The sequence below is a fragment of the Erpetoichthys calabaricus genome, chromosome 5, assembly GCF_900747795.2.
Source record: "Erpetoichthys calabaricus chromosome 5, fErpCal1.3, whole genome shotgun sequence".
In the NCBI taxonomy this organism is placed as follows: Eukaryota; Metazoa; Chordata; class Cladistia; order Polypteriformes; family Polypteridae; genus Erpetoichthys; species Erpetoichthys calabaricus.
The window spans coordinates 8599976-8625022 of NC_041398.2; the positions used below are offsets into that span (position 1 = coordinate 8599976).

At 43.7% G+C, this 25047-nt stretch overlaps 2 protein-coding genes and 2 long non-coding RNA genes across 5 annotated transcripts in view; 2 read left to right on the plus strand and 2 right to left on the minus strand.

The window, feature by feature from the left end:
• Positions 1-25047, plus strand: part of LOC127527872 (uncharacterized) — a 330327-nt gene that overhangs the window by 117544 nt on the left and 187736 nt on the right. The gene's annotated exons all lie outside the window — the stretch shown is intronic.
• The window catches only part of LOC114641543 (E3 ubiquitin/ISG15 ligase TRIM25-like), a 329583-nt gene that overhangs the window by 56830 nt on the left and 247706 nt on the right, over positions 1-25047 (minus strand). The gene's annotated exons all lie outside the window — the stretch shown is intronic.
• The window catches only part of LOC114641515 (E3 ubiquitin-protein ligase TRIM16-like), a 118753-nt gene that overhangs the window by 3073 nt on the left and 90633 nt on the right, over positions 1-25047 (minus strand). The window contains exons 1-4 of one of the 2 annotated variants that reach the window (XM_028790555.2): positions 17064-17657; positions 10966-11061; positions 9332-9565; positions 6115-6274 (exon numbers count right to left, since the gene is read on the minus strand). In XM_028790555.2, the coding sequence (XP_028646388.2) occupies positions 6115-6274; positions 9332-9565; positions 10966-11061; positions 17064-17642 (1069 nt within the window). In that variant the 5' untranslated portion in view covers positions 17643-17657. Of the gene's footprint in view, positions 1-6114; positions 6275-9331; positions 9566-10965; positions 11062-17063; positions 17658-25047 lie in introns of those variants that run through there. The other variant, XM_051927926.1, reaches the window with a different exon arrangement.
• Positions 17118-25047, plus strand: part of LOC127527861 (uncharacterized) — a 150151-nt gene continuing 142221 nt past the window's right edge. Inside the window, exon 1 of the long non-coding RNA XR_007935020.1 lies at positions 17118-17231. This is a non-coding gene — a long non-coding RNA (uncharacterized LOC127527861). The remainder of the gene's footprint in view (positions 17232-25047) is intronic.

Below are 25047 nucleotides of genomic sequence, written 5' to 3' on the forward strand. Positions count from 1 at the left end.
GAGATGTCACTGCAGTGTCTCTCCATCATTGTCCTTCATCGTGATGCTATCTATTTTGTGAAGTGTGCCGGTCCCTCCTGAAGCCCCCACAACATGACGCTACCACCCCCATGCTTGTTCTTTTTGCTTGTCAGCCTCACCCTTTGTCCTCTAAACATCATGATGGTCATTCTGGCCAAACATTTGGATTTAGGGACCAGAGGACTTTTCTCCAGAAGGTCAGATCTTTGCCCCCCTATGTATTGCAAACTGCAGTCTGGATTTTTGATGGTGGCTTTGGAGCAGTGGGCTTCTTCCGGGCTGAGTAGTCTTTCAGGTGATGTCGATATCAGACTTGTTTTACTGTGGATATCGAGACTCGTCTAATTGTGTCCTCCAGCATCTTCATGAGATCCTCTACTGTTGTTCTGGGATTAATTTGCACTTTTTGTGCCAAAGTCCGTTCTTCCCTAAAAGACAAAAAGCGTCTCCTTCCTGAGCGGTGTGACGGCTGGGTGGTCCCATCGTGTTTATACTAGTGTGTTATTGTTTGTAAAGATGAATGCGAAACCTTCAGGTGTTTGGAAATTGTGCCCAAGAATGAACCACATGTGTGGAGGTCCACCATTTTGTTTCTGAGCTCTTGGCTGATTTCTTTTGATTTTACCATCAGGTCAAGTAAAGAGGCAGTGAGTTTGATGGTCAGCCTTGACATCCATCAACATGTTGACTTAAATGAGGCTGACTGGCTCCCAAAAGCTTACGTCTAATTGCCTGCAGGCTTGACGACATTTTCTGGAATTTTCCAAGATGTTTAACTCTATCGAGGCGGGTGTCGGCTTATAACGACATATATTAGTGTCTTCCTGCTACACGAACGCACTCAGCACATCAATCAGCTGGGGACCGATCAGCTGATGTTGCTACATCTCTTTCGTTTCTGATCTCCAGATCACTTGCCTCAAATTTGGAGCGCAATAAGTCACAGTCTGATTCAGCAATAATACACAAAACGTTTTCTACAGAGTATTTTGCTTTGCGCATTCGCTTCGCTCTCTCGCCAGATCCGTCTTTAGCTCCGTGCCTGTGTGAAGACAACTCAGGTTACCGGCAGCTGCTCTGCTGTGCGTTCCTGCCAGCTGCCTGAAAAAATATTCAGCCCTCAAAGAGTTAAAGGCCCAGATAACAAAGTGTCTGTAAACGTGTGACCCCCTGAAATTGTGATCTGGTCAATAAAAAGTGAAATACTCGGAGGTCTGTGGACATTGGTAGAAAAAATGACTTCTGCCCTGCACAGAGTAGCATCTTAAATGCTCGTAGTTTATTAGTTTAAAATCGGTGGTGCGATTATAAAGTGAGTTTTAAAGAATTCACCTGAAGTGGAAGGAAACTTCTAACTTCAACTGTATCTGTGTGTATAAACATTATTACATTTATAATTAAAGTAAACTCTGTTATTGTGTTTTCCTTGTGGACTTGTTATTTGCATTCAGTGGAGTGTTCAGGTGGTCCTGAAGTGCTCAGGGTTCTAATGCTGTCCTCTGATTTGTTCAGCTTTTCCACCAAAATATCGAAACTAAAATGATTTGATCTATAAAACAATTTCTTTAATATCACTGGTGGAAATGAGTCTGAGTATACGACACCACACATATAACACACATGAGTCTGTGGAAGAACGGCTGACAATGGCTAACTGTGAACTTTTAAAGAGGAGCCCATCTGAGCGAAAGTAAAGGACAGAGAAGACAACAGAAGCTCCTTCAGACTTCATGATATCACAAAGCACTGAAGTTGATTCCAATTCAATTTCATTTTCCTTTATGTCTTCATTTTTACGCTGAGCTGGCCCTGCCAGTTTAACACAACTTCTTGTTCCTTATTTTATGTTGGTCGTTACGCAGAACACATGAAAAGAATCACAATGTGAAATAAAGAAGAAGCTTTTAAGAGAGTAAATAGAAAAAGCATCCTCTATATATATAAAGAAATAAACGGTCCAATGTCTGACATCTGTCCATTGCATAATGTCATCAAGTGTCCAACAGAGGGCAGCAATGTCTGATGAAAAGAGGAAACAAAAGCACAAAAAAACTGATGGCTCTAAGACCTAACATGTCTGATGAGCAAAAGGAGCACAAATAAGAGGGACTTAAGAGAGAGCATGTCGGGTGAACAGAGCTCCATAAATGAGTGACATGATCAGAACAGATGGACGTACTATTGTACCAGTAGCCTGTTTTAATGAGCGGCTGTTTCACTCTCCAATGAAGAGATATATTGTGAACAGTAGGGGGCACGCCAGCTCCTCAAACACCCAAGACAAACAGGCATGGACACAGGTTAAAAAGCAAGGGGTCTTTAATTGTGGGGCTCGATGGCGAGTGCCTGGTGGCTGGGCCTGCACCCATGGGGCTTGGCCGAACACAGCCCGAAGAGGCAACGTGGGTCCCCCTTCCCATGGGCACACCACCTATGGGAGGGGCCAAGGAGGTTGCGTGCAGTGTGAGTTGAGTGGTGGCCGAAGGCGGGGACCTTGATGGTCCGATCCTCGGCTACAGAAGCTGGCTCTTGGGACGTGGAATGTCACCTCTCTGAAGGGGAAGGAGCCTGAGCTTGTGTGCGAGGTTGAGTGGATCCGGCTAGATATAGTCGGGCTCACCTCGACGCACAGCTTGGACTCTGGAACCAATCTCCTTGAGAGGGGATGGACTCTCTACCACTCTGGAGTTACCCCCGGTGAGAGGCACCGAGCAGGTGTGGGTATACTTATTGCCCCCGACTTGGAGCCTGTTCATTGGGGTTTACCCCGGTAGACGAGAGGGTAGCCTCCTTCCGCCTTCGGGTGGGGGGACGGGTCCTAACTGTTGTTTGTGCGTATGCACCAAACAGCAGTTCGGAGTACCCACCCTTTTTGGAGTCCCTGGAGGGGATGCTAGAGGGAATACCTTCTGGGGACTCCCTCGTTCTGCTGGGAGACTTCAATGCTCACGTGGGCAATGACAGTGAGACCTGGAAGGGCGTGATTGGGAGGAATGGACCCCCGATCTGAACCCGAGTGGTGTTTTGTTATTGGACTTCTGTGCTCATCACGGATTGTCCATAACAAACACCATGTTCAAGCATAGGGGTGTTCATATGTGCACTTGGCACCAGGACACCCTAGGCCTCAGTTCGATGATCGACTTCATGGTCGTGTCAACGGACTTGCGGCCACATGTCTTGGACACTCGGGTGAAGAGAGGGGCGGAGCTGTCAACTGATCACTACCTGGTGGTGAGTTGGCTTTGATGGTGGGGGAGGATGCCGGTCAGGCCTGGTAGGCCCAAACGTGTTGTGAGGGTCTGCTGGGAACGTCTGGCAGAACCCCCTGTCAGAAGTAGCTTCAACTCCCACCTCCGGCAGAACTTCGACCACATCCCGAGGGAGGTGGGGGACATTGAGTCCGAATGGGCCATGTTCCATGCCTCTATTGTTGAGGCAGCTGACCGGAGCTGTGGCCGTAAGGTGGTCGGTGCCTGTCGTGGCGGCAATCCCCGAACCCGTTGGTGGACACCGGCGGTGAGGGATGCCGTCAAGCTGAAGAAGGAGTCCTACAGGACCCTTTTGTCCTGTGAGACTCTGGAGGCAGCTGATAGGTACCGGCAGGCCAAGCGGAATGCAGCTTCGGCGGTTGCTGATGCAAAAACTCGGGCATGGGAGGAGTTTGGGGAGACCATGGAGAACGACTTTCGGACAGCTTCGAGGAGATTCTGGTCCACCCTCCGGCGTCTCAGGAAGGGGAAGCAGTGCAGTGTCAACACTGTATATGGTGGGGATGGTGCGCTGCTGACCTCGACTCGGGACGTTGTGGGTCGGTGGGGGGAGTACTTCAAAGACCTCCTCAATCCCACTAACATGCCTTCCAATGAGGAAGCAGAGCCTGGGGACTCAGAGGTGGGCTCCCCCATCTCTGGGACTGAGGTCACCGAGGTGGTCAAAAAACTCCTTGGTGGCAGTGCCCCGGGGGTGGATGAGATATGCCCGGAGTTCCTCAAGGCTCTGGATGTTTTAGGACTGTCTTGGTTGACACGCCTCTGCAACATCGCATGGACATCAGGGACAGTGCCTCTGGATTGGCAGACTGGGGTGGTGATCCCCCTCTTTAAGAAAGGGGACCGGAGGGTGTGTTCCAACTACAGAGGGATCACACTCCTCAGCCTCCATGGAAAAGTCTATACGGGGGTCCTGGAGAGGAGGGTCCGTTGGATAGTCGAGCCTCAGATTCAGGAGGAACAGTGTGGTTTTCGTCCTGGTCGTGGAACAGTGGACCAGCTCTACACCCTTAGCAGGGTCCTAGAGGGTGCATGGGAGTTTGCTCAACCAGTCTACATGTGTTTTGTGGACTTGGAAAAGGCATTCGACCATGTCCCTCGGGGAATCCTGTGGGGGGTACTCTGAGAGTATGGGGTACCGGACCCCCTGATAAGGGCTGTTCGGTCCCTGTACGATTGGTGCCAGAGCTTGGTCCGCATTGCCAGCAGTAAGTTGAACTCGTTTCCAGTGAGAGTTGGACTCCGCCAGGGCTGCCCTTTGTCACCGATTCTGTTCATAACTTTTATGGACAGAATTTCTAGGAGCAGCCAGGGCGTTGAGGGGGTCCGGCTTGGTGGACTCAGGATTGGGTCACTGCTTTTTGCAGATGATGTTGTCCTGTTTGCTTCATCAGGCCGTGATCTTCAGCTCTCTCTGGATCGGTTTGCAGCCGAGTGTGAAGCGGCTGGGATGAGAATCAGCACCTCCAAATCCGAGACCATGGTCCTCAGCCGGAAAAGGGTGGATTGCCCTCTCAGGGTTGGTAGCGAGATCCTGCCCCAAGTGGAGGAGTTCAAGTATCTCGGGGTCTTGTTCACGAGTGAGGGAAGAATGTAGCGTGAGATCGACAGGCGGATCGGTGCGGTGTCCACAGTGATGCGGGATCTGCATCAGTCTGTCGTGGTGAAAAAGGAGCTGAGCCATAAGGCAAAGCTCTCAATTTACCAGACGAACTATGTTCCTACCCTCACCTATGGTCATGAGCTATGGGTAGTGACCGAAAGAACGAGATCGCGAATACAAGCGGCTGAAATGAGTTTCCTCCGCAGGGTGTCTGGGCTTTCCCTTAAAGATAGGGTGAGAAGCTCAGTCATTCGGGATGGGCTCAGAGTAGAGCCGCTTCTCCTCCACATCGAGAGGAGTCAGATGAGGTGGCTCAGGCATCTGATCAGGATGCCTCCTGGACGCCTCCCTGGAGAGGTGTTCCAGGCATGTCTAACCGGGAGGAGGCCCCGGGGAAGACCCAGGACACGCTGGAGGGACTATGTCTCTCGGCTGGCCTGGGAACGCCTTGGGATTCTCCCGGAACTGCTAGAAGAAGTGGCCGGAGAGAGGGAAGTCTGGGCATCTCTGCTCAAGCTGCTTCCCCCGACCCGACTTCGGATAAGCGGAAGTGGATGGATGGATGGATGGAAAACTCTTCTTTTATAAGGGTTTCCAACCACCATGGCCACAAGTACACTAAGATCAAAACTCTCTCTCTCTCTCTGTGTATCTCTCACTGACTCCTCCATTCATCTTGCAAGATTTGTCCTCCTTCCTCCTGACTCTGGCCCCCTGATGCCCTGGAAGTGGTCTGTCAGCACTTCCATGTGAGGTGGAAACCCCATGATGTAGGGATTCCCCAATCCTGCACCTCCCTCTGTTGGCCCCCATGGTATCCAATAGGGCTTTCCCCTGGGACTACATTACCCAGCATGCCCTACGGGCACTCATGTGGGAATCTGAGCCTGGTCACACTGTCATCTAGTGTCCTGGGGGAGATAAAGCCCTGTGCAATCGGTCTCCACCTGTCCTTCCATCCTCAGGGTGTCCTGGCCGGGTAGGAACACTGGCCATCTTTCACAATATCAAGAACTCTGAATAAAAGCAGCTGCTTACTGTGAGAGTGTGATATCACTCAGCTCGTCACTGTGAACAGCACTATAAAAATTACAAATAGAGATAATGGATACATCTTAATGGATAGGCCTTCTTCATGCATCTCACTGTCCTTGCTATTGTCACTCTGGTCCTCCTTTTGGACTTTAACAATGAACATAACATTAGCAGATGCTGTACCTGATGGAGTCAAAGGCAGGATGTCCCACTGGCTGATCTTCTCCAGACACTTTTTCAAACCTGACAGCTCCTTTAGCAGGTCCTCAGAAGAGAAATCGGTGGTGAAAGTCAAGTTGAGCGAGTGTCCATCAGCAGGAAGGACACAGCGAGATGACAATGTCTGCATCAGGAGAGAAGAGGGGACAAGAAGAAATAAAAAGTTCCATTAATAAGAAGGACCTCCTCTCAAGTAAGGATCAGCATGGTGAACAGAGAGTTTGGGTTTAGATAGATTACTTTTCATTCATTTATTGGTTATTTATAGGGGGATATTTCATTATAGTGGACCATAAGACGTCAGGTGCCTTGACTTTCAAAAAGATTTTCAAACAGAAGTCCATAAGAGGTCAGTCATCAGACTGTAAATAAGTGGACTGGGGGGGCAACAGACAGGCAGGTGAAGAACTGACTTAGCAGACATAACAAGGCATTGAGCTCTTTAATGTACTGAGATAGATAGATAGATAGATAGATAGATAGATAGATAGATAGATAGATAGATAGATAGATAGATAGATAGATAGATAGATAGATAGATAGATAGATAGATAGATAGATAGATAGATAGATAGATAGATAGATAGATAGATAGATAGATAGATAGATAGATAGATAGATAGATAGATAGATAGATATTGTACTGTATATTTGTCCCAAGGGGGAAATTTGGCAAATAAATCCAAAGACTTACACACACTATTCAGCATAATTTTACACTAGAAGGTCCACAGCTATAAAGTGTTTGACTTGTCAGAAAGACTTGGGAGCCTTTTGTGCGATCATCACAGTTCTGTAATCTTCCCTGTAGAACACACTTGTGAGACCACATCAGGAATATTGTGTGTTAGAGAAATGAGAAAACAGCAGAAAAGAAAGTTGAGAAGAAGAAGAGAGACCAGAGTGGACTGTGGGCTTTGAGCTGCGAGGAAATGCTGAAGGATTTGAATGTCATCAGTTAAGGGACAAAGACATGAGGAGGTGACATGACAGGAGTGTTTAAAGATATGAAGGAGTTGGTGTCTCCTTTTGTCAGGTGATATCATTTAAATGAAACTTATTAAGAGCACATTTCATACAAACTGGTTTCCTCAAACAAACAAATGTAGATTTACGTGCCTCTCCAGAAATAATAATGGTAATTTATTTATAGGCACCTTTCAAGGCACACAAGGACACCTTACAGAATACTTTAACAACAACAGCCACAAAATTTAATTAATAAAATATTACAGTACAATAAAACCAGAGTAAATACAATAATAAAATTAAATTTAAATTTATCAACTAAAATTCATATCAAACAGAATAAGCCAGCTTAAAAAGATGTATTTAAGGTGAGATTTAAAGACAGAAAGAGATTTGATATTACAAATATCATGTGCAGAGAGTTTCAGAGGTGAGGGGCCACTCGGCCAAAATCTCTAAACCTTATGGTAGTCAGGTGAACAGGACGTATAATAAGATAAAGAGAGGAAGAAGATCTAAGGATATGGGAAGGAATGGAGATGTGAGGAAGATCAGAATGATAAGGAGGTGCCAGATTATGGAGGGTCTTGTAAGTAATTAGCAAAATCTTAAAATCAATGTGATATTTAACAAGGAGCCAGTGAAGCTGCTGAAGGACTGGAGTGATGTGTTCAATGGAAGGTGTTCTGGTAATAATACGAGCTGCAGCATTCTGAACCAACTGAAGTTGTAAAGGAGTTTGTGAGGAAGACCAGAGAAGACAGACTTGTAATAATCAATATGAAATGTGACCAGAGCATGAACGAGAATAGCAGTGCTGGTAGCTGAAAGAGATGAGCGTAAACAGGTGAGATAGAAACATACCAACTGAGTTACAATATTAATGTGTGCCTCAAATTTTAAGGTGCTATCAAGAATGACACCTAAGTTCTTAACCTGGGAGTAAGAAGAGATTATCACATTTGTCAAAAAAGATTTAGTTCCTACCAGAAGAACCTCTGTTTTATCACTATTTAATTTAATAAAATTAGCAGACAGCCATGATTTAACTTCCTGAAGACAGTCAGAGAAGGAAGAAGGAGGAAGAGTGGAATCAGGCTTAGTAGACAGATAGATCTGGGGGTCGTCAGCATAACAGTGAAAGTGAATATCAAATTTCCTAAAGATACGACCAAGAGGCAGAAGATAAATAATAAATAGAAGGGGACCCAAGACAGAGCCCTAGGGAACACCACTAACAACTGGAAAAACTTGGGGTCTAAAATTTTTTTGTTGTACAAACCGTGTACGATCTGAGAGATAAGATTTGAACCAGGCATGTGGAGTGCAATCGATTTTCATCTCTCAAGGATAATATCATGAGATTTTGTATCGAAGACTGAGCTCAGATCAAGGAGCACAAGTGTGGTCAACAGCCCCGAGTCAGCGGTCATCAGCAGGTCATTGGTGATTTTAACCAGGGCTGTCTCTGTACTGTGAAATGTACAAAAGCCACACTCTATCTATCTATCTATCTGAAATTGTTCAAACAAATGATTGTCAGTAAGGTGAGAGTAAACCTGCATGGCAACAGTTTTACAAATGTTTTTTAAAGGAAAGGTACATTGAAATTGTATGATAATTATTGAGATTATAGGGATCCACACCAGATTTCTTGAGAACTGGAGTTATCACAGCTGTTTTAAGAGATAAAGGAACAAGACCAGAGATAAGGGAAGAATGTATGATGTTAGTTATTAGAGAGGAAAGAGAAATCAGTAGGAACTGGAGCCAGCTGACAGGTAGAGGGCTTGGAATTTCTAATAATATCAGATATTTCAACTACAGTTGGGAGTTTAAAAATAGTAAGAAAAGAAGAAGGGGGATAATGAAATGTTCCATGTACAGAGTTTACAAGAGAAGTCAACTGCTGATGAATATTTTCAATTTTCATACTTAAAAAGGTCATAGAAGAGTTACATTAATCAGTGTACTAAAACTGAGATAGGAGTTTATCAGGTGGCCATAGGATGTTGTTTGAAGGTTGCAGATAAAGGCAGGAACTCTGAGCGTTTTGCATAAATTGAGGAAATATTAGGTGAATGTGAAATTGGGCTGAATGGCCTGTTCTTGCCATTTGTAAAAACTCCTCAGATCCTTTGAATTTGACTTACTTAAGTTTCTCAGGTCCCACACACCCGAGTCTGATCACCCTATGAAGTGTCGCTCTCACCTGCAGGAAGTGGAGATGGTCCTTGGTCTCCGAAAGCTCCTTCAGCTCAGCCTCTCGTCTATTCAGCTCCTCAATATCCTTCTTCAGTTGCTCCATAACTCTTTCAACCTTCTCCATTTCTCTCTTTTCTTGTTTTCTGATCTTCTCAGTCAGTATCTTGTGGGCTTCCTCAATGCACTGTATCAGATCTCTGAAGCTCTTATCATTTTCCTCCATTACTCTTTCCACAGAGATCTGGTTGGATAGGAAAAAAAATATAAAATTGAGTCACCAAATTAAAAAAATAAAAATAAACGGTCCTTAAACACTTTTGTTGGTATTCTGATGTAATGATGGATAATTTGAATTAGGATAAGGGCTGTAGCAGACTCTTGGTACTCTGGGTTTCAGCACCTTCTATAGGCACCTGAAAGACCGTATGGAATGTGTCGTCTTAATAAGGAGTTCTGTATGATCTGTGAGAGTCATTGTCAGGACAGCTCTATTGTCCTGTGAGGACTCTAGTAGTGTTACTGAGGTGTGTCTTTAAAAGAGCCTCTCCTGGTCATCCTGGGATTGAGAGTTGAGAAGTAACAACAGGAAGAAGAAGAAGGATTGGCATTGTGGAGAAAAGCTGATCTGTTGTAATTTAATTACATTAATGGTGTCTTTGCTTATTAACCTTCACTCAACTGTTTTCAGTTGTAATCCTCAGAGTTGTGAGTTTTTATATATCAGGTTGCTGCATTTCTATTTCCTTTATGTAACGTTTCATTATTACTTATAACTGCCACTGTGACTTATATTTGTACGGCTCACCCGAGTGTCATTGGGGTGAAGGTTAGTGTGCAGGTGGGTCACAGCCAGATGTAAGTGTAGGATATGAGGTGCACACTGTCCAGGATCACCAACCCCAAAGCTGGAGGTGTTCAGCTGTTTTCAGGACCTTACAGAGCTGCACAGTGACTCTGATATCTTTGACACAGTAGGTCGGGATGAGGAGCCCTAAAAGTAGTCATAGTCAGGGATTCAGGTATTATGGGAATTGAGATGAAGTTTTGCTCCAGATACAGAGAGTGTCACGTGTTGTGTTGCCTTCTAGGTACACACATAGAAAACCTTTGTGGATAGCTGGATAGGCTCCTGGCCAGAGCAGTGAAGGATCAAAATGTCATTATCAAGCTTGTCTAGTTGTCATTGTACAATTGAAATATGTAGATCAGACTGCCAGTTCTGCAGGGCAAAAAGTTGGGTGCAAAGCTAAGAAGCAGAACTGACAAAGTGGTCATCTCAGGATTTCCACCTGTGCTCCCGACACACTGGTACACATGGGGTTAAATAGACTAGAAGGCTTAATGCACATCTGAACATCAGAACATCAGCACCAATCTTCTGTATGAGTTATTGTTAGGGGGAGTTAAGTCATCTTTAAGTGGTGGGAATGAGAAACCTGAGGATGTTAAGATGTCTGTGTCTGAATTCCTAATAAATCAAACATTAAATGCTGTCAGCAGTGAAATACCATGAAGGACACAATAAACCATCTTCTCTCCTTCTCAATTTCCCTGTTTTCACGCGTCATCACCAGAAACTCTCACAACCCTTTTAGTTTTTTTTCTCTCTTTCATATGAAGTATTATCTAAATTTCACTCACCTTCATCTGTTCTGCTGTCCTCCTCATCTCCTTCATTTTATTCTCTTTCTTCTCAAGTCTCCTCCTAATTCCCCTCAGTGTCGCCTCCAGCTGTTTCTGTTTGGAAACACAAAAGGAAAAATGGGGGTCTCATCAGAATTCACTTCCACTTTTGGTGTCATTCTGAGTGCACACATTTGTACAAAACATTTCCTTTACATTCCAAGACACAACGTACTGTTTCTGACACACTTGTCTTCATAATGTTACAGTAGGTGACACACAAATATTTCATAAAATAAGTATAATAACAAAAGATTTAAAAGAAAGGTTTAGTTTAACAGTTCAGTTCAAGATGGAGTTTGGGCTTGAAGACAGTCTGAAGGCTCACTGGTGTGCAAGTCAGTCCTTGATGTTTAGATGACATCAGATTGATGACCAGGATATCAGACGTTCACTCTTAAAAACACTGGACTGTACAGGATGAAGAAGACACAGACCCAGGAGAACTTGGAGGCACAACAGTTGCAAGTGTAGGATCTACAAGGCCATTGCAGAGTTCAGACTTGTGAGAACTGTGTCAAATGTTTGGCCATTTTTTGGAGACAAGTGAGATAACTAAGACTGAGAAGACACGAGTGAGTCTGAGGAGTTCAGCAAAAAGTTAAATCTGAAGAGGAGTTTAATGAACTCAGATAAATCTGACAATAAATCTAATGAGTAACTCAAGGCAATATTTAACAAAAAAACATAATAACTGAAGTATGCAACAGCAAGGAGCAGATGAGGTGAAGGTAAGACATTGTAAATATTTGGGTTCAACAGTCCAAACCAATGGAGAGAGTGGCAGAGAGGTGAAGAAGAGAGAGCAAGCAGTGTGGACTGAGTGAAGAAGAGTGTCAGGAGTGATTTGTGATAGAAGAGAATCTGCAAGAGTGAAAGGGAAGGTCTACGCTATGCTGTATGGTTTGGAGATGGTGACACTGACCAGAAGACAGGAGGCAGAGCTGGAAGTGGCAGAGATGAGGATGCTACAATTGTCACTTGGAGTAATGAAGGTATCCAGGGTTATCTCCAGGGTGAACTCCGCCGACGCCTGGTCCCAAGTCCAGGGTGAGAAAGGAGGAGGGTGGTCGGCCCACCACGGCGATCAGAATCGGGAAACCGAAGAAAATAGGCAAGAAACCGCATGGATATACGACTTAATCACTTACGAATAAATGCTACCGCATCCGGGGCAGCTGATGCACCAGCCTTGGGGACCAGGGATGCTGGTAAGAAATGTGCTACTGGCCAAAGACACAAATTAAATACACCAAAATCGGAAATATGAATCGCCGCGTGGAATGTGCGAACAGGACATCATATCGGTCAAAAAGAAATTATTGCCAAGGAATTATCGAAATGCAAAATATCGATCTGTGCGCTATCAGAACTGCGGTTCATGGAATCCGGGACAATGAAGGTCGATCCGCCAACAATCGACGAGACGATGACGCTATTCTATTCCGGTGGTGACAAACGAAAGGCCGGTGTTGGCTTTATGGTGTTATCGCATTCCAACCGATATCTGAGCGCCTGGCGGTTATCACTATCGATGGAACGATCAAGACCTATATCGTATCCGTCTACGCTCCAACCGAGACCAGCCCGGACACAAAAAAGGACGAATTCTACGATCAGCTGCAACACACACTGGATACGATACCCCAAACCGAATTAATCATACTCGCGGGCGACTTTAATGCACATACGGGAGCAGATCGAACCGGATGGGAAGAAACAATGGGCAAATTAACGACAACGGAGTATGCCTTTTATCTTTCGCAGCGTCAAACAACTTGACTGTCGGCAACAGCATCTTTCGTCACCCCCTTAAACATCAACTCACGTGGCGAAATCTATACGGCAAGACGTACGTGCGATGCGTGGACCCGACTGTGTATCGGACCATTATCTTATCCGAGCGAAATTCCGAATGAAATTACAAAAGGCGAAGAAAAAGGTGTCACCACCAACTAGGAGGAACTGGGCCTGTCTACGAGACCCAGCAGCCGGACAAGAATTTCAAATCGCATTATCCAACAAATTCGCAGCACGCACAATACCGGGCGATATCGAGGCAGAAGAAAAACAACTATCGGAGTCCATTGTGGGGTGTGCAATGGAGCTGTGCCCACCCATCCATCGACGGACGTAGCAATGGATTTCGGATGATTGTCTCGACCTCATCGACCAGCGAAAACGAATGAAACACGTCGATTTCGAGCAGTACCAACGAATAAACAAAGAAGTTTGACAGAAAATGAAATCAGAACGGGAAGTGCACTGGAATAGCATTGCGGCCGACATGGAAGAAGCAGCATTGAGACACTAGTACCGGACGCTGTACCAGACAATCCGACGGTTAGGCGGCAAAACTACATCAATGAATGACAATATTAAAAAGTCGGATGGAACTTTCATGAACTCTCCTCATGAGCGCCTGCAGCGGTGGAGAGAATTCTTTCACCAGCTGTACAACCATGATCCGCCACAAGGTCCAGTGCCCGAACCACCGATTATCGAGCAGCCGATGAATCAGTTTCCAGATACCGAACCAACAATCAACGAGGTGAAGACGGCAATAAAACCCCTGAGAAATGGTAAAGCACCGGGAGGAGATCAAGTAACCGCCGAGATGATCAAAGCCGGAGGAGACTTCTTATTACAACAACTCCATGTTCTTGTAACGCATATATGGCATTCGGACCGCATTCCATCGCCGTGGAAGAAAGTGATCGTTGTGCCTATTTTGAAGAAAGGTGACAGTCAGGAATGCAAGAATTATCATGGTATTAGCCTCCACTTGGTTGTCAGCAAAGTATTTATGAAAATCATACAATCGAGGCTACAGAAACATCGAGAGCAAACGAGTCGGGAAGAACAAGCTGGATTTAGACCACATCGAGGATGCATCGACCAGACATTCGCTCTCCGTCAGATAACGGAAGAAAGAATTCGATGCGGTAAACGAACTGTCATCGTCTTCATCGATTTCAAATCTGCCTTCGATTGCATCGATCGGACCAGTTTGTGGAGAGCCCTAGAGATCGAACATGTGCCGCTGAAAATCATTCATCTTCTTCAAGCATTGTACGACGGCTCAACCAGCAGTGTCTGTATCCGGAATGACATGTCTGAGGAGTTCCCGATTCGAACTGGAGTCCGGCAAGGAGATGTCGCCTCGCCGCTTCTTTTCAACATTGTGATCGACGCGATTATGCGAGAAGCATTCGATGGGCGACACGGATTTCGATACGATGATACAAACTTCTTAACCAATCTGATGTTCGCCGATGACAGTGCTGTTTTCGCCGACACGGATACTGAAGCAATGGACACTTTGTATGACATTTCCCGCATTGCACAGTCATACGGATTGAGAATCAACGTGGATAAGACCAAAGTACTTACAACAGACGGATCGGAAGCCAGAGTTTACCTTGAGGGAACTTGAATCGAGCAGGTACCAAAGTTCAAGTACTTGGGATCATTGATCACGGAGAAGAAAGCAGCGTCGGCAGCCGAAGTTCACAGCCGGATCGGCCAGGCAACAGCAGCATTCGCCTCACTCAAGTGGTGCATATGGAAGCGGGCGAATATTACCATCAAAACCAAAATACGCCTATATAGGACGCTGATCCTTCCAATTTTTCTTTACGGATCGGAAACATGGACATTGCTCAAGCCGGACCTCAACAAGCTGGAGGCCTTCCAAATGCGATGCTTGAGACAGATTCTCCGTGTCTCACTCCGCGACCGCCTCCGAAACGAGACAATCAGAGAAAGGTGCAATCACCAGGCATCGATCGTGGAGGAAATTCAAAAACGTTAATTAAGATGGTTCGGCCACGTCTGTAGGATGGATGGAAATTGACTACCGCACAAACTCCTATGGAGAAAACGTCCTCCCGATTGGAGGATACAACAACAAGCACCAAAGATGACATGGTTGAAACATGTAGAGAACGACCTAAAGAACCAGTGACTGACAACAATCGAAGCAAGAACCGTCGCAACTGATCGACTAGCATGGAAGAGTGTGGTGAACAGAGCATGGAATCCAGCGGCACCAACAGCAGCGTATTGGCTAAGAGATTGGCCTCCTTTCCAAACGCCAGCTATGGAATAAAGAAGAAGAAGAAGAAAGAATCCAGGGTTAGGAACACAGGTATGACAGATTGATGACCATGTGAGAGAGGTGAAATTGAGATGGTTTGAGCAGAGGAGAGATGAGAGGTACATCAAGAAAAGAATCTTGGGGATGGAACTGCCAGGCGAGAGGAAAACAGGAAGGCCAAAGAGGAGGTTTATGGATGTGGTGAGGGAGGACATGAAGGCAGTTGGTGTGGCAGAAAATGATGTGAAAGACAGTAAGAGATGGGGACGGATGATCAACTGTGGCGACCTCTAAATGGGAGCAACGAAGATTATAACTGATGCTGGTGGGTGCAGAACCCCACTGTATCAGTGCATGATCCCTCCTTAGAGAAACTGCAATCCCTAATTGCAAGACATTCTATCTACCCTTTGAATTTCATTCTGTTATACTGGTTGGTATTTACGTTCTTCCTGAAGCGAATGCTCAGTTGGCAGAACAGTTGTTAGCTGATAACATTCATCATTTGGAAAATGAATTCCCCAGTTCTTTCATTTCCATTATGGGGGATTTTAACCTCAGTAACATGAAAGACGATCTGCCCAGATACCACCAACTGATCAACTGCCCCACATGTGAGGATAGAACATTGGATCACTTTTACACCAACATAAAGGGGAATTTTACATTTTCTCCCATACACCTCTTGCCCACTCTGACCACGCCATGATTTGTTCCCAGTGTGGGGGACGGTCGGGATCCTTACCCTTATGAAAGGCCCAGGTGAGAGAGTACTTCCAGGACAGTTTCTCCCACGGAGCAACTGAGGGAAGCTCCCTTGGTTTCCAGCGGAGGCTTGGGCCATAAGCATAGAAGCTCAACCCTGTTGGGGCTCATGGCCATTGCCATGGGGCAGATGGACATTTGACGGGCCCTATTTGGCAGCACTTCTGCCACACCTGGAAGGCACCTGGAGTCCTTCTGGGTGGCATATAAACAGGGAACAGTTGCTAGCATCCAACGGCCATAGTTGAGAGGAAGAGGACAAAGCCTGTGTGGAGGACTGAAGGGGTGGCAAAGGGACTGTGGTGGTGGCATACAGGTCTGGAAAGAGGGATTAATATAAATCTGAAAAGCGGCAGTTTAATAAAGTTCTGAGAGCTACAAAAGCCACTTCTAAAGATTAGCTGGAAAAAGATTTTAGCAGTAATAGGCAGGCAGTATGGAGTTCTCTTAACAAAACTTTCAAATTCCAGGCAGAAGAGTTCATAGTCCTCATCCTCCTCCATTTTAGCTAATCAGCTGAATGAGTTTTATTGTTGGGTTGACAAGGACATGAGGCCCTGCTTGGACTCGGACCCTCTGCCTTTTATATCAACACCCCCCCCCTCCCTCTCTCAATCAATTTCAGTGTCAGACCCCCTTCACTGAAGTCACCTTCTTCAGCTTCCCTCTCCCCAGTCATTCTTCTCCACCCCGCCCTGGAGGTACAAAAACCTTTTTAGGAAACGGAATATCAGGAAAGCTGCAGACCCTGAGGAGTCCCACCTGGTACTCTTAGACCAGTAAGTCCCTGTCTTTACTGACATATTTCATATTCTCTGACGCTGGGCAAAGTTCCGGACTGCTTTAAGGTAGCCATTATCATTCCAGTTCCCAAGAAGGATAAAATCTCTGAACTTAAAGAGGCCTGAGGTACTCCAGACACAAGAGATCAGAACACAAAGAACCTCCGCTCAGTTTAATGAGAGCACTCCGCTCACTCGACTGTCCAAGGATCACACTGTGTATCTCATCCTGGACTGTTTCATGTCTCCCACCCAGTCTCACCAGGATAGGTTCCAGCTCCCTGCTGTGCTATACAAGCAAATTGAGACTCCTCAACATGAAGGAATAGATTTCTCTGCAAAACTATATTTACGTATCACTTAACTCCTTATTTTTATTGAGCTTCCATTAAACATTAAACTCCACTCACCTGTTTTCCTTCTCTTTCCGTCTCCAGCTCAACCATTTTATGCCCGTTATGTCCAGTCACCACACACATCATGCAGATACAGGAATCATCAGTTTTACAAAACATCTCCAGACTTTTCTGATGTTTCTCACAGAGTTTCTCCTTCAGATTTATGTCAGGATCAACCAGGTTGTGTCCCTTCCAGGTGTCTCCTTCATAGTGAGGCTGCAGGTGAGTCTGACAGTAGGAGGCCATGCAGGTTAGGCAGGACTTCACCGCTCCGAACTTCTTCCCTGTACAGACGTCACACTCCACATCTCCAGGGCCAGCATAATTCTTAGATGGAGGAGGACTGAGTGCCGTCTCCTTTAATTTCTTGATGACTTCATTCAGTAGAGTGTTTCTGTTCAGCTCAGGCCTTGTGGTGAAGGTGTGTCTGCACTGAGGACAGCTGAACTCTTGGCTCTGATCCCAGCAGTCCGTGAGGCATTTCAGACAGAAACTGTGACCACAATGCAGTGACACGGCATCAGTCAGGGTGTCCAGACACATCGAGCAGGTGAACTCGTCCTGCAATCCACTCAGGTTGGCTTCAGCCATCGTCAGTCTGAGGAGAGGCAGGCAGAAAGAATCAGTCAGACAAACAAGGAAGTGACTTGTGAAGAAACGAAAGTGAAAGTTTTTCTGTGGTTAGTGAGGAAGAGGAGGAAAAGAAAGCTGAGAGCTGACAGAGAGAACCTCTGAGGAGACAATGAGGATGAACAGCTAATGTGAGACAGGAGCTCAGAGAGTGAAGACCACAGAGTGACAGAAAGTTTTAATGGACGTTTCACACTAACATTTGGCTGTTTGACAAGTCAGTGAGGAAAATGTCTGACATTTTTAAATTGTTACTTTACTCAATGTGTTCTCTAAATGACCACAACACTTATTGGAATTTCTCTTATTTTCAATAATAATCATAATTCACTTTAATCTTTATTTTAATATTGATTATCTATATGAATATGTATATTGTATGTTAATGGCAATGAATTTTGTTATTTTTGTTTCTAGAACATTGGGCTTCATTCATTGTATAAAATCGACAACATAAATAATTATTACAATTAAGGCAAACAAACAAAATAGAAAAACACGTAGTTTGGATAAACTAGAAAATAAAAAGTACAGTAAATGTACAAAGGAAAAGCGGCCAAAAGAATGAAGATAAACAAAAATGCATTTCTAGTACAGCTGAAAATCACACAAGGAATGTCCCAGTGGGCTTTAACTGGCCTTGTTTTTCCCCCATGAAGATGAGAAAAAAAATCCTTATAGGGACAAAATTCTTGGAAAATTGTAGATCTTGGGAAAAAGAACAATGGATGTAGGACTTGGCGTAGTCAGCAGGATTTCATTTGATGGTTTTGTGTTTTTAACTTCCTGTGAATTCAATTGACTCTTAAGATTGATTGATTCAAATCCAACAGACTGCTTTGGTACATCACAGTCCTGAATCTCTCGTTCCCATAATGCAGGTGTCACAGGACCACCCAACCCCCCCCCCCCAAAATCACTGTCAGCTCATGAGTCAAATAACATCCACACCACACGTTCTGCTGGGGTTACACTTTCATACCATAAGCGTGGACTGAGCTATTAAAAGAGAAATGATTTCTATTGTGATGATCCATTTAATCAAAGTACAGACTCACATTGTAAAAACTCCTCTCTGCTCTGAGGTTCAGGAGGCTGTAGGGAGAAAACTGGAGCTTCACGTCCTGAAAATAAAAAGAAAAGAGAAGAATGCAAACTGTGAAGATGGCATTATGTAATGTTAGTGAAATTCTTAAACAAATTTTACAAATAAAGTGCAGTAAAATAAAACACAAAATGACCTGAAGATAAAACACAAAACATAATCACACAATGACAATAGATAAAGACCTGCCTTCTTTGAGAAATTAAAACATATTTTTCATTCATTTATTATTTTAACTCATTAAAGCTGCAAATGTAATTAAAAGAAGGTTTTAAAAACATTCATAAATTCAATTGAGTGTCATCAGTCTACACAGTAAAGATGATATTACATTTCAGAGTGACATCTCAAAATGGCAAATAGAACCAAAACACTAACGGCCACAACATCAGACCCTGAAAAAATAATAAAAATGAGTTGATAAATAAGAAGTAAACCACATAAGGAGAGCGGCTGACCAGCCGGCTGATTCTCAAATGTTCTCCTTAAGACTAAAATCTTAATAATGGTGGAGTTTACTGCATTGTGTTAAATCAGAATTTCATTTTTAATGTGAGTTACAGCAGTTTCTGAGTTGGCTCCAGGTAGAAAGGCACAGTTAGGTTTATCTTGATTTAATTTTTTGTAGATAACATATGAGTGGCTTCATTACCTGATTATAAATTTATTTAGCATTTTTAACAACAGCTGTTTAGTAAAGATTGAGCAGTACATATTAAGAACAGAAGTATTAGTAGAAAGTAGTGATGAGTGAATATATTCTCATTGGCAGCCTTCTTCTCCATGTACTATAACATTGTGAAAATGTTTACTGGTGAAGAGTATGGACAGTAGGATGGTGCAGACAGACAGCACTTACAGGCACACATTGTGTTGGCTCTTCTTCTCAGGTAAAGCCTGGTAGTGTGACTCCTGTGGAGCTTTGGAAAGGATACTGACTTTGATGGAGTTGTGGAGAGTGAGCACTGATGTTGTTACCTCTGGTCACCATATGAATGGTGTGAAGCAACACTGTTGTCATGGATGTGTGTGCAGGCAGTTTGTGAGGAACATGATAGTATGTGGAGACACATGGAAGGAGACAAGAAGAATTGGGGCAACAGCATTAGTGTTAATGAGTGATCAAGGAAGAAGACATTTTTTAGAGACCATTATTCCTTGCTTTCAGCCTCATACAATATTGACTACCCCTTACAAAAAAAAAACCAAAAAGCATATTAAACAGATTTTGTATTTTACAATTTTGAAATTGCATGCAAAACGCATTTTAGAATGAAAATCATTTCGTGAAACAAAACCCTGCCTTTTCACTCCTTACTAGTGAGCAGTCAGCAGAGGTTTAGATGGGGATTTTAGTTTTCAGTAATATGCAGCAATTCAATGAGGGAGCAACAAAAGCAGACAAGCACAAAATTTGTAAACCAGTGGGGAGGCCATTATTCCAGGATGGCTCTCCCTTAGTCACTTGTCCTTACTCGACTGTCACGTCTGTCGCTTCACCAGTGTCTTGATTGGACTGCTCAGTGTTGAGTGACATGTTGTGTTCCACCCAATTTCTTTAAACTGAAGATGTACCCCAGTGGTCTGGACTTGATGTATTTAGTACTTTAGTACATTAGGTGGCATTAAACTGGTTAGTGTGAGTCTGTAAGCCACAAAAACACAGAAAGAGGACATCGAGAATAAAGAATGAGTTGAATAATCTTGAATGGGAAAGTTTAGTTTGTCCAGAAATAGAAATATACACGACAAGCTCTTTCTACGCTGGGAAGAAATTTTCTGATAAATGGATTTTGGGAGCATTGGACATGAGGCAGAGATCAACAGTGGACAGTGTGCCAGTCCAGTGAAGGTCAGAACCTAAAGAAACCCACACTGCCAGTCATACAGGGCCAATTTAGAGTCACTGCCAATCAACCAAATCAACGTGTAGGCATGTGGGAGAAAAACTGAGTAGCTGGAGGAAAACATAAAATATATTGGAAAAAGGGATAAAAGTCCAGATGGACAAGGAATGATGGACAGTTTATCTGTGAAGCAGCAGAGGTGACCACTAAACTTAACACATTAAGCTGTGGAGTTAAATAAAGACATGAATTGACCATTAAAGAATGTCACCCCAATCGGTCCAATTCAGAACATCACTGTCAACCTGCAGTACAAGGTAATGTGGAAGGGGGGGGGGGGGGGGGGGTACATGTTTAGGCTCTGGGATGACAATCCAGTGGTCATTAAGGTGATGGTGTCTGAATCTGTAAGGAATAACACAATAAACACTGTGGATGATGAAATGGCATGAAGGACACAATGAAACTTCTTCTTCTCATCCTCTTTTCACTGCCCTTACATGTTAGTAGTAGAGAAGTTGTGCCAACTTTAATATTTCATGTGTATAACGCAGTGTTTCTCAACCTTTTACAATGTGTGCCCCATTTTTTCATATTAGTTTTTGTTGCACTGCTACACTCCCCCCCCTAAAGTTTATATGCACATTTTCAGATTTTTGATCATACTGAGATCCACCCAACAACACTAGATTTTAATTTGGGAATGCACTGTTGGCAGAAGTGCTCAAGCCTCGATCAGACTGGGGCATCGCTAATATTATTTCATCATTAAAACAAACAGTCACACATGTGACATATTAAAATTAAAATCCATGTGATAAAAATATACGAAAAATTCAAACATTTCTTCAGTTTTCATTAAATTTCATTGTAATAATTCCACATTTTAAATTATTCCATTCTATAATAATACAAACTAAATTACAAATATTATAACTACTCCTAAGAATACTATCATGTCTTATTTCTAAAACAATAAGTGACATATTAGTGATTATAGAAGTACCGTCTAACGGTGAGAGAGAGGACTGCACTTGAATTCTGATGTCTGCTGACGGCGGACAGGCCTCTCCACGTAACATACAGTATATATGCAGTAACACAGCACGCCACCGGGTCGTCTACTTGTCACTCTGTTGTCACTCTCAGCAGCTCCTCTGACAGGTTTTCTGCAGTACGTCTCTCAGTAAACTCACAACAGCCCAGAAGGCAGGCTGTCATCTTAAAGTTTCCAATAAAGTGACAAGTGACAGACACGTATGAGCAGGTTGCTCTAGATGTCCGGCAGTCAGGCAAACTGCTGAATCTTTTTTGACCCTGTCTCGCCACAATGCACGCTCCGTGTTATATAGTTGTGGAATAATTGTTTGGGATTAAGTTTTTCTCCTGGAGAGAACATACATGGGGTTTAAGGCCTGGACAAAAGTTTTAAATCCTTTGTCCTCCACAATGAAAATGGCTGAAAGTCACAGGCTATAATTTTTGCCAGCTCCTCATCGTCACTTACTTGTCTGGTTGGGGTCATTTGTTTAGGAATAAATTTTGGTTTAAGTGTCAGAAGGCTGTGATATACAGTGGTGTGAAAAACTATTTGCCCCCTTCCTGATTTCTTATTCTTTTGCATGTTTGTCACACAAAATGTTTCTGATCATCAAACACATTTAACCATTAGTCAAATATAACACAAGTAAACACAAAATGCAGTTTGTAAATGGTGGATTTTATTATTTAGGGAGAAAAAAAAATCCAAACCTACATGGCCCTGTGTGAAAAAATAATTGCCCCCTGAACCTAATAACTGGTTGGGCCACCCTTAGCAGCAATAACTGCAATCAAGCGTTTGCGATAACTTGCAATGAGTCTTTTACAGCGCTCTGGAGGAATTTTGGCCCACTCATCTTTGCAAAATTGTTGTAATTCAGCTTTATTTGAGGGTTTTCTAGCATGAACCGCCTTTTTAAGGTCATGCCATAGCATCTCAATTGGATTCAGGTCAGGACTTTGACTAGGCCACTCCAAAGTCTTCATTTTGTTTTTCTTCAGCCATTCAGAGGTGGATTTGCTGGTGTGTTTTGGGTCATTGTCCTGTTGCAGCACCCAAGATCGCTTCAGCTTGAGTTGACGAACAGATGGCCGGACATTCTCCTTCAGGATTTTTTGGTAGACAGTAGAATTCATGGTTCCATCTATCACAGCAAGCCTTCCAGGTCCTGAAGCAGCAAAACAACCCCAGACCATCACACTACCACCACCATATTTTACTGTTGGTATGATGTTCTTTTTCTGAAATGCTGTGTTCCTTTTACGCCAGATGTAACGGGACATTTGCCTTCCAAAAAGTTCAACTTTTGACTCATCAGTCCACAAGGTATTTTCCCAAAAGTCTTGGCAATCATTGAGATGTTTCTTAGCAAAATTGAGACGAGCCCTAATGTTCTTTTTGCTTAACAGTGGTTTGCGTCTTGGAAATCTGCCATGCAGGCCGTTTTTGCCCAGTCTCTTTCTTATGGTGGAGTCGTGAACACTGACCTTAATTGAGGCAAGTGAGGCCTGCAGTTCTTTAGACGTTGTCCTGGGGTCTTTTGTGACCTCTCGGATGAGTCGTCTCTGCGCTCTTGGGGTAATTTTGGTCGGCCGGCCACTCCTGGGAAGGTTCACCACTGTTCCATGTTTTTGCCATTTGTGGATAATGGCTCTCACTGTGGTTCGCTGGAGTCCCAAAGCTTTAGAAATGGCTTTATAACCTTTACCAGACTGATAGATCTCAATTACTTCTGTTCTCATTTGTTCCTGAATTTCTTTGGATCTTGGCATGATGTCTAGCTTTTGAGGTGCTTTTGGTCTACTTCTCTGTGTCAGGCAGCTCCTATTTAAGTGATTTCTTGATTGAAACAGGTGTGGCAGTAATCAGGCCTGGGGGTGGCTACAGAAATTGAACTCAGGTGTGATACACCACAGTTAGGTTATTTTTTAACAAGGGGGCAATTACTTTTTCACACAGGGCCATGTAGGTTTGGATTTTTTTTCTCCCTAAATAATAAACACCACCATTTAAAAACTGCATTTTGTGTTTACTTGTGTTATATTTGACTAATGGTTAAATGTGTTTGATGATCAGAAACATTTTGTGTGACAAACATGCAAAAGAATAAGAAATCAGGAAGGGGGCAAATAGTTTTTCACACCACTGTACCTGTAGTTTTAGGCAAGACGATGGGTGTTGCAGGAGAAGTTCTTGGCTCAAAATAGGATACTTTTCCATGGTGAGTGGATGGCAGCCTGAGGAGAGACGGCGAGCTCTCCTCCAGTGGCACAGACGGCTGAACGCTTTTTGACCAGGTTTATACTTCACGCAACGTGACGCATGCTCCAGTGGACACTCCTGCTACGCAAGCGTTTTACTGTTTATACTTGCGCACACACTTTACGCACATCTGGAGGAATCCAGCAGGTGGCAGTGTGAGATATTATCGCGGTGAGAACAGGTTCGGCTTCTCTGTGTTGTGAATTGCCTGGAACACCCATTAAATTCCGATGACACCTTACCGCAATATCTCTGAAAAGGATGTTTAATGATTAAATCCATCAATCCAGGGATGTGTCCATTCCAGCAAGCATTAGACACGAGGCAGAAACAATCCCTGAACGGGGCCTCAGCTCATTGCAAGGTGAATACAAGCACACACATACACGAGCGTCATTTTAGCGACACTAAATCTGCATATATTTGGAAGGAAACTGGAGCATAGTGTGGAAACCCAGAGGGAAATACTGGCGACGTGACTCCCTGCGAGACAGTAGTGCAACCGCTCCACCACCGTGTCACGCCCATGTGTATAATTATTAACAGTATTCATTATTTAAACAAAATTACCGATTTATCGGTAAAATGTAACTTTCATACTTTAATGCATTTTATCATGAAAGTGATATCAAGTATAAATCTAAAGATTCTAAATGTGCAGAGAGTTGGAATATCATACATTTAATGTGTTCTGTGTGGTGATCTATTGCTGCTTGCCGTAGCAATTAAGAACTGGGATGACGTTTACGATGGTCTGCTTTAAAGATAAAGTAAACTACGAGGTTAAAATGGATATTGAGGTTAAAGCCGAAATTTCCACTTTAATCACAAAATACACGTTTTCACCATGTCCTTATTTTTTTTCTCTGTGGCTCAAATACAGCTCTGTACATTATGTTGCTGTTGTGAAGTTGCTATAAAAAAAAAAGAAGACGGCACAAAAGATTGTATGTGAGACTTTTCAAATGTATTGTGTCATTACGATCAGGAATATGCGACAATTGAATATAAAAGCACCGCGAATGCATCTGTAAGTCGGCATTTTGCTTCACCACATCAAACCATTCATCAAACATCGAAGCAGGTACATCGATCCTATAACATCTGCAA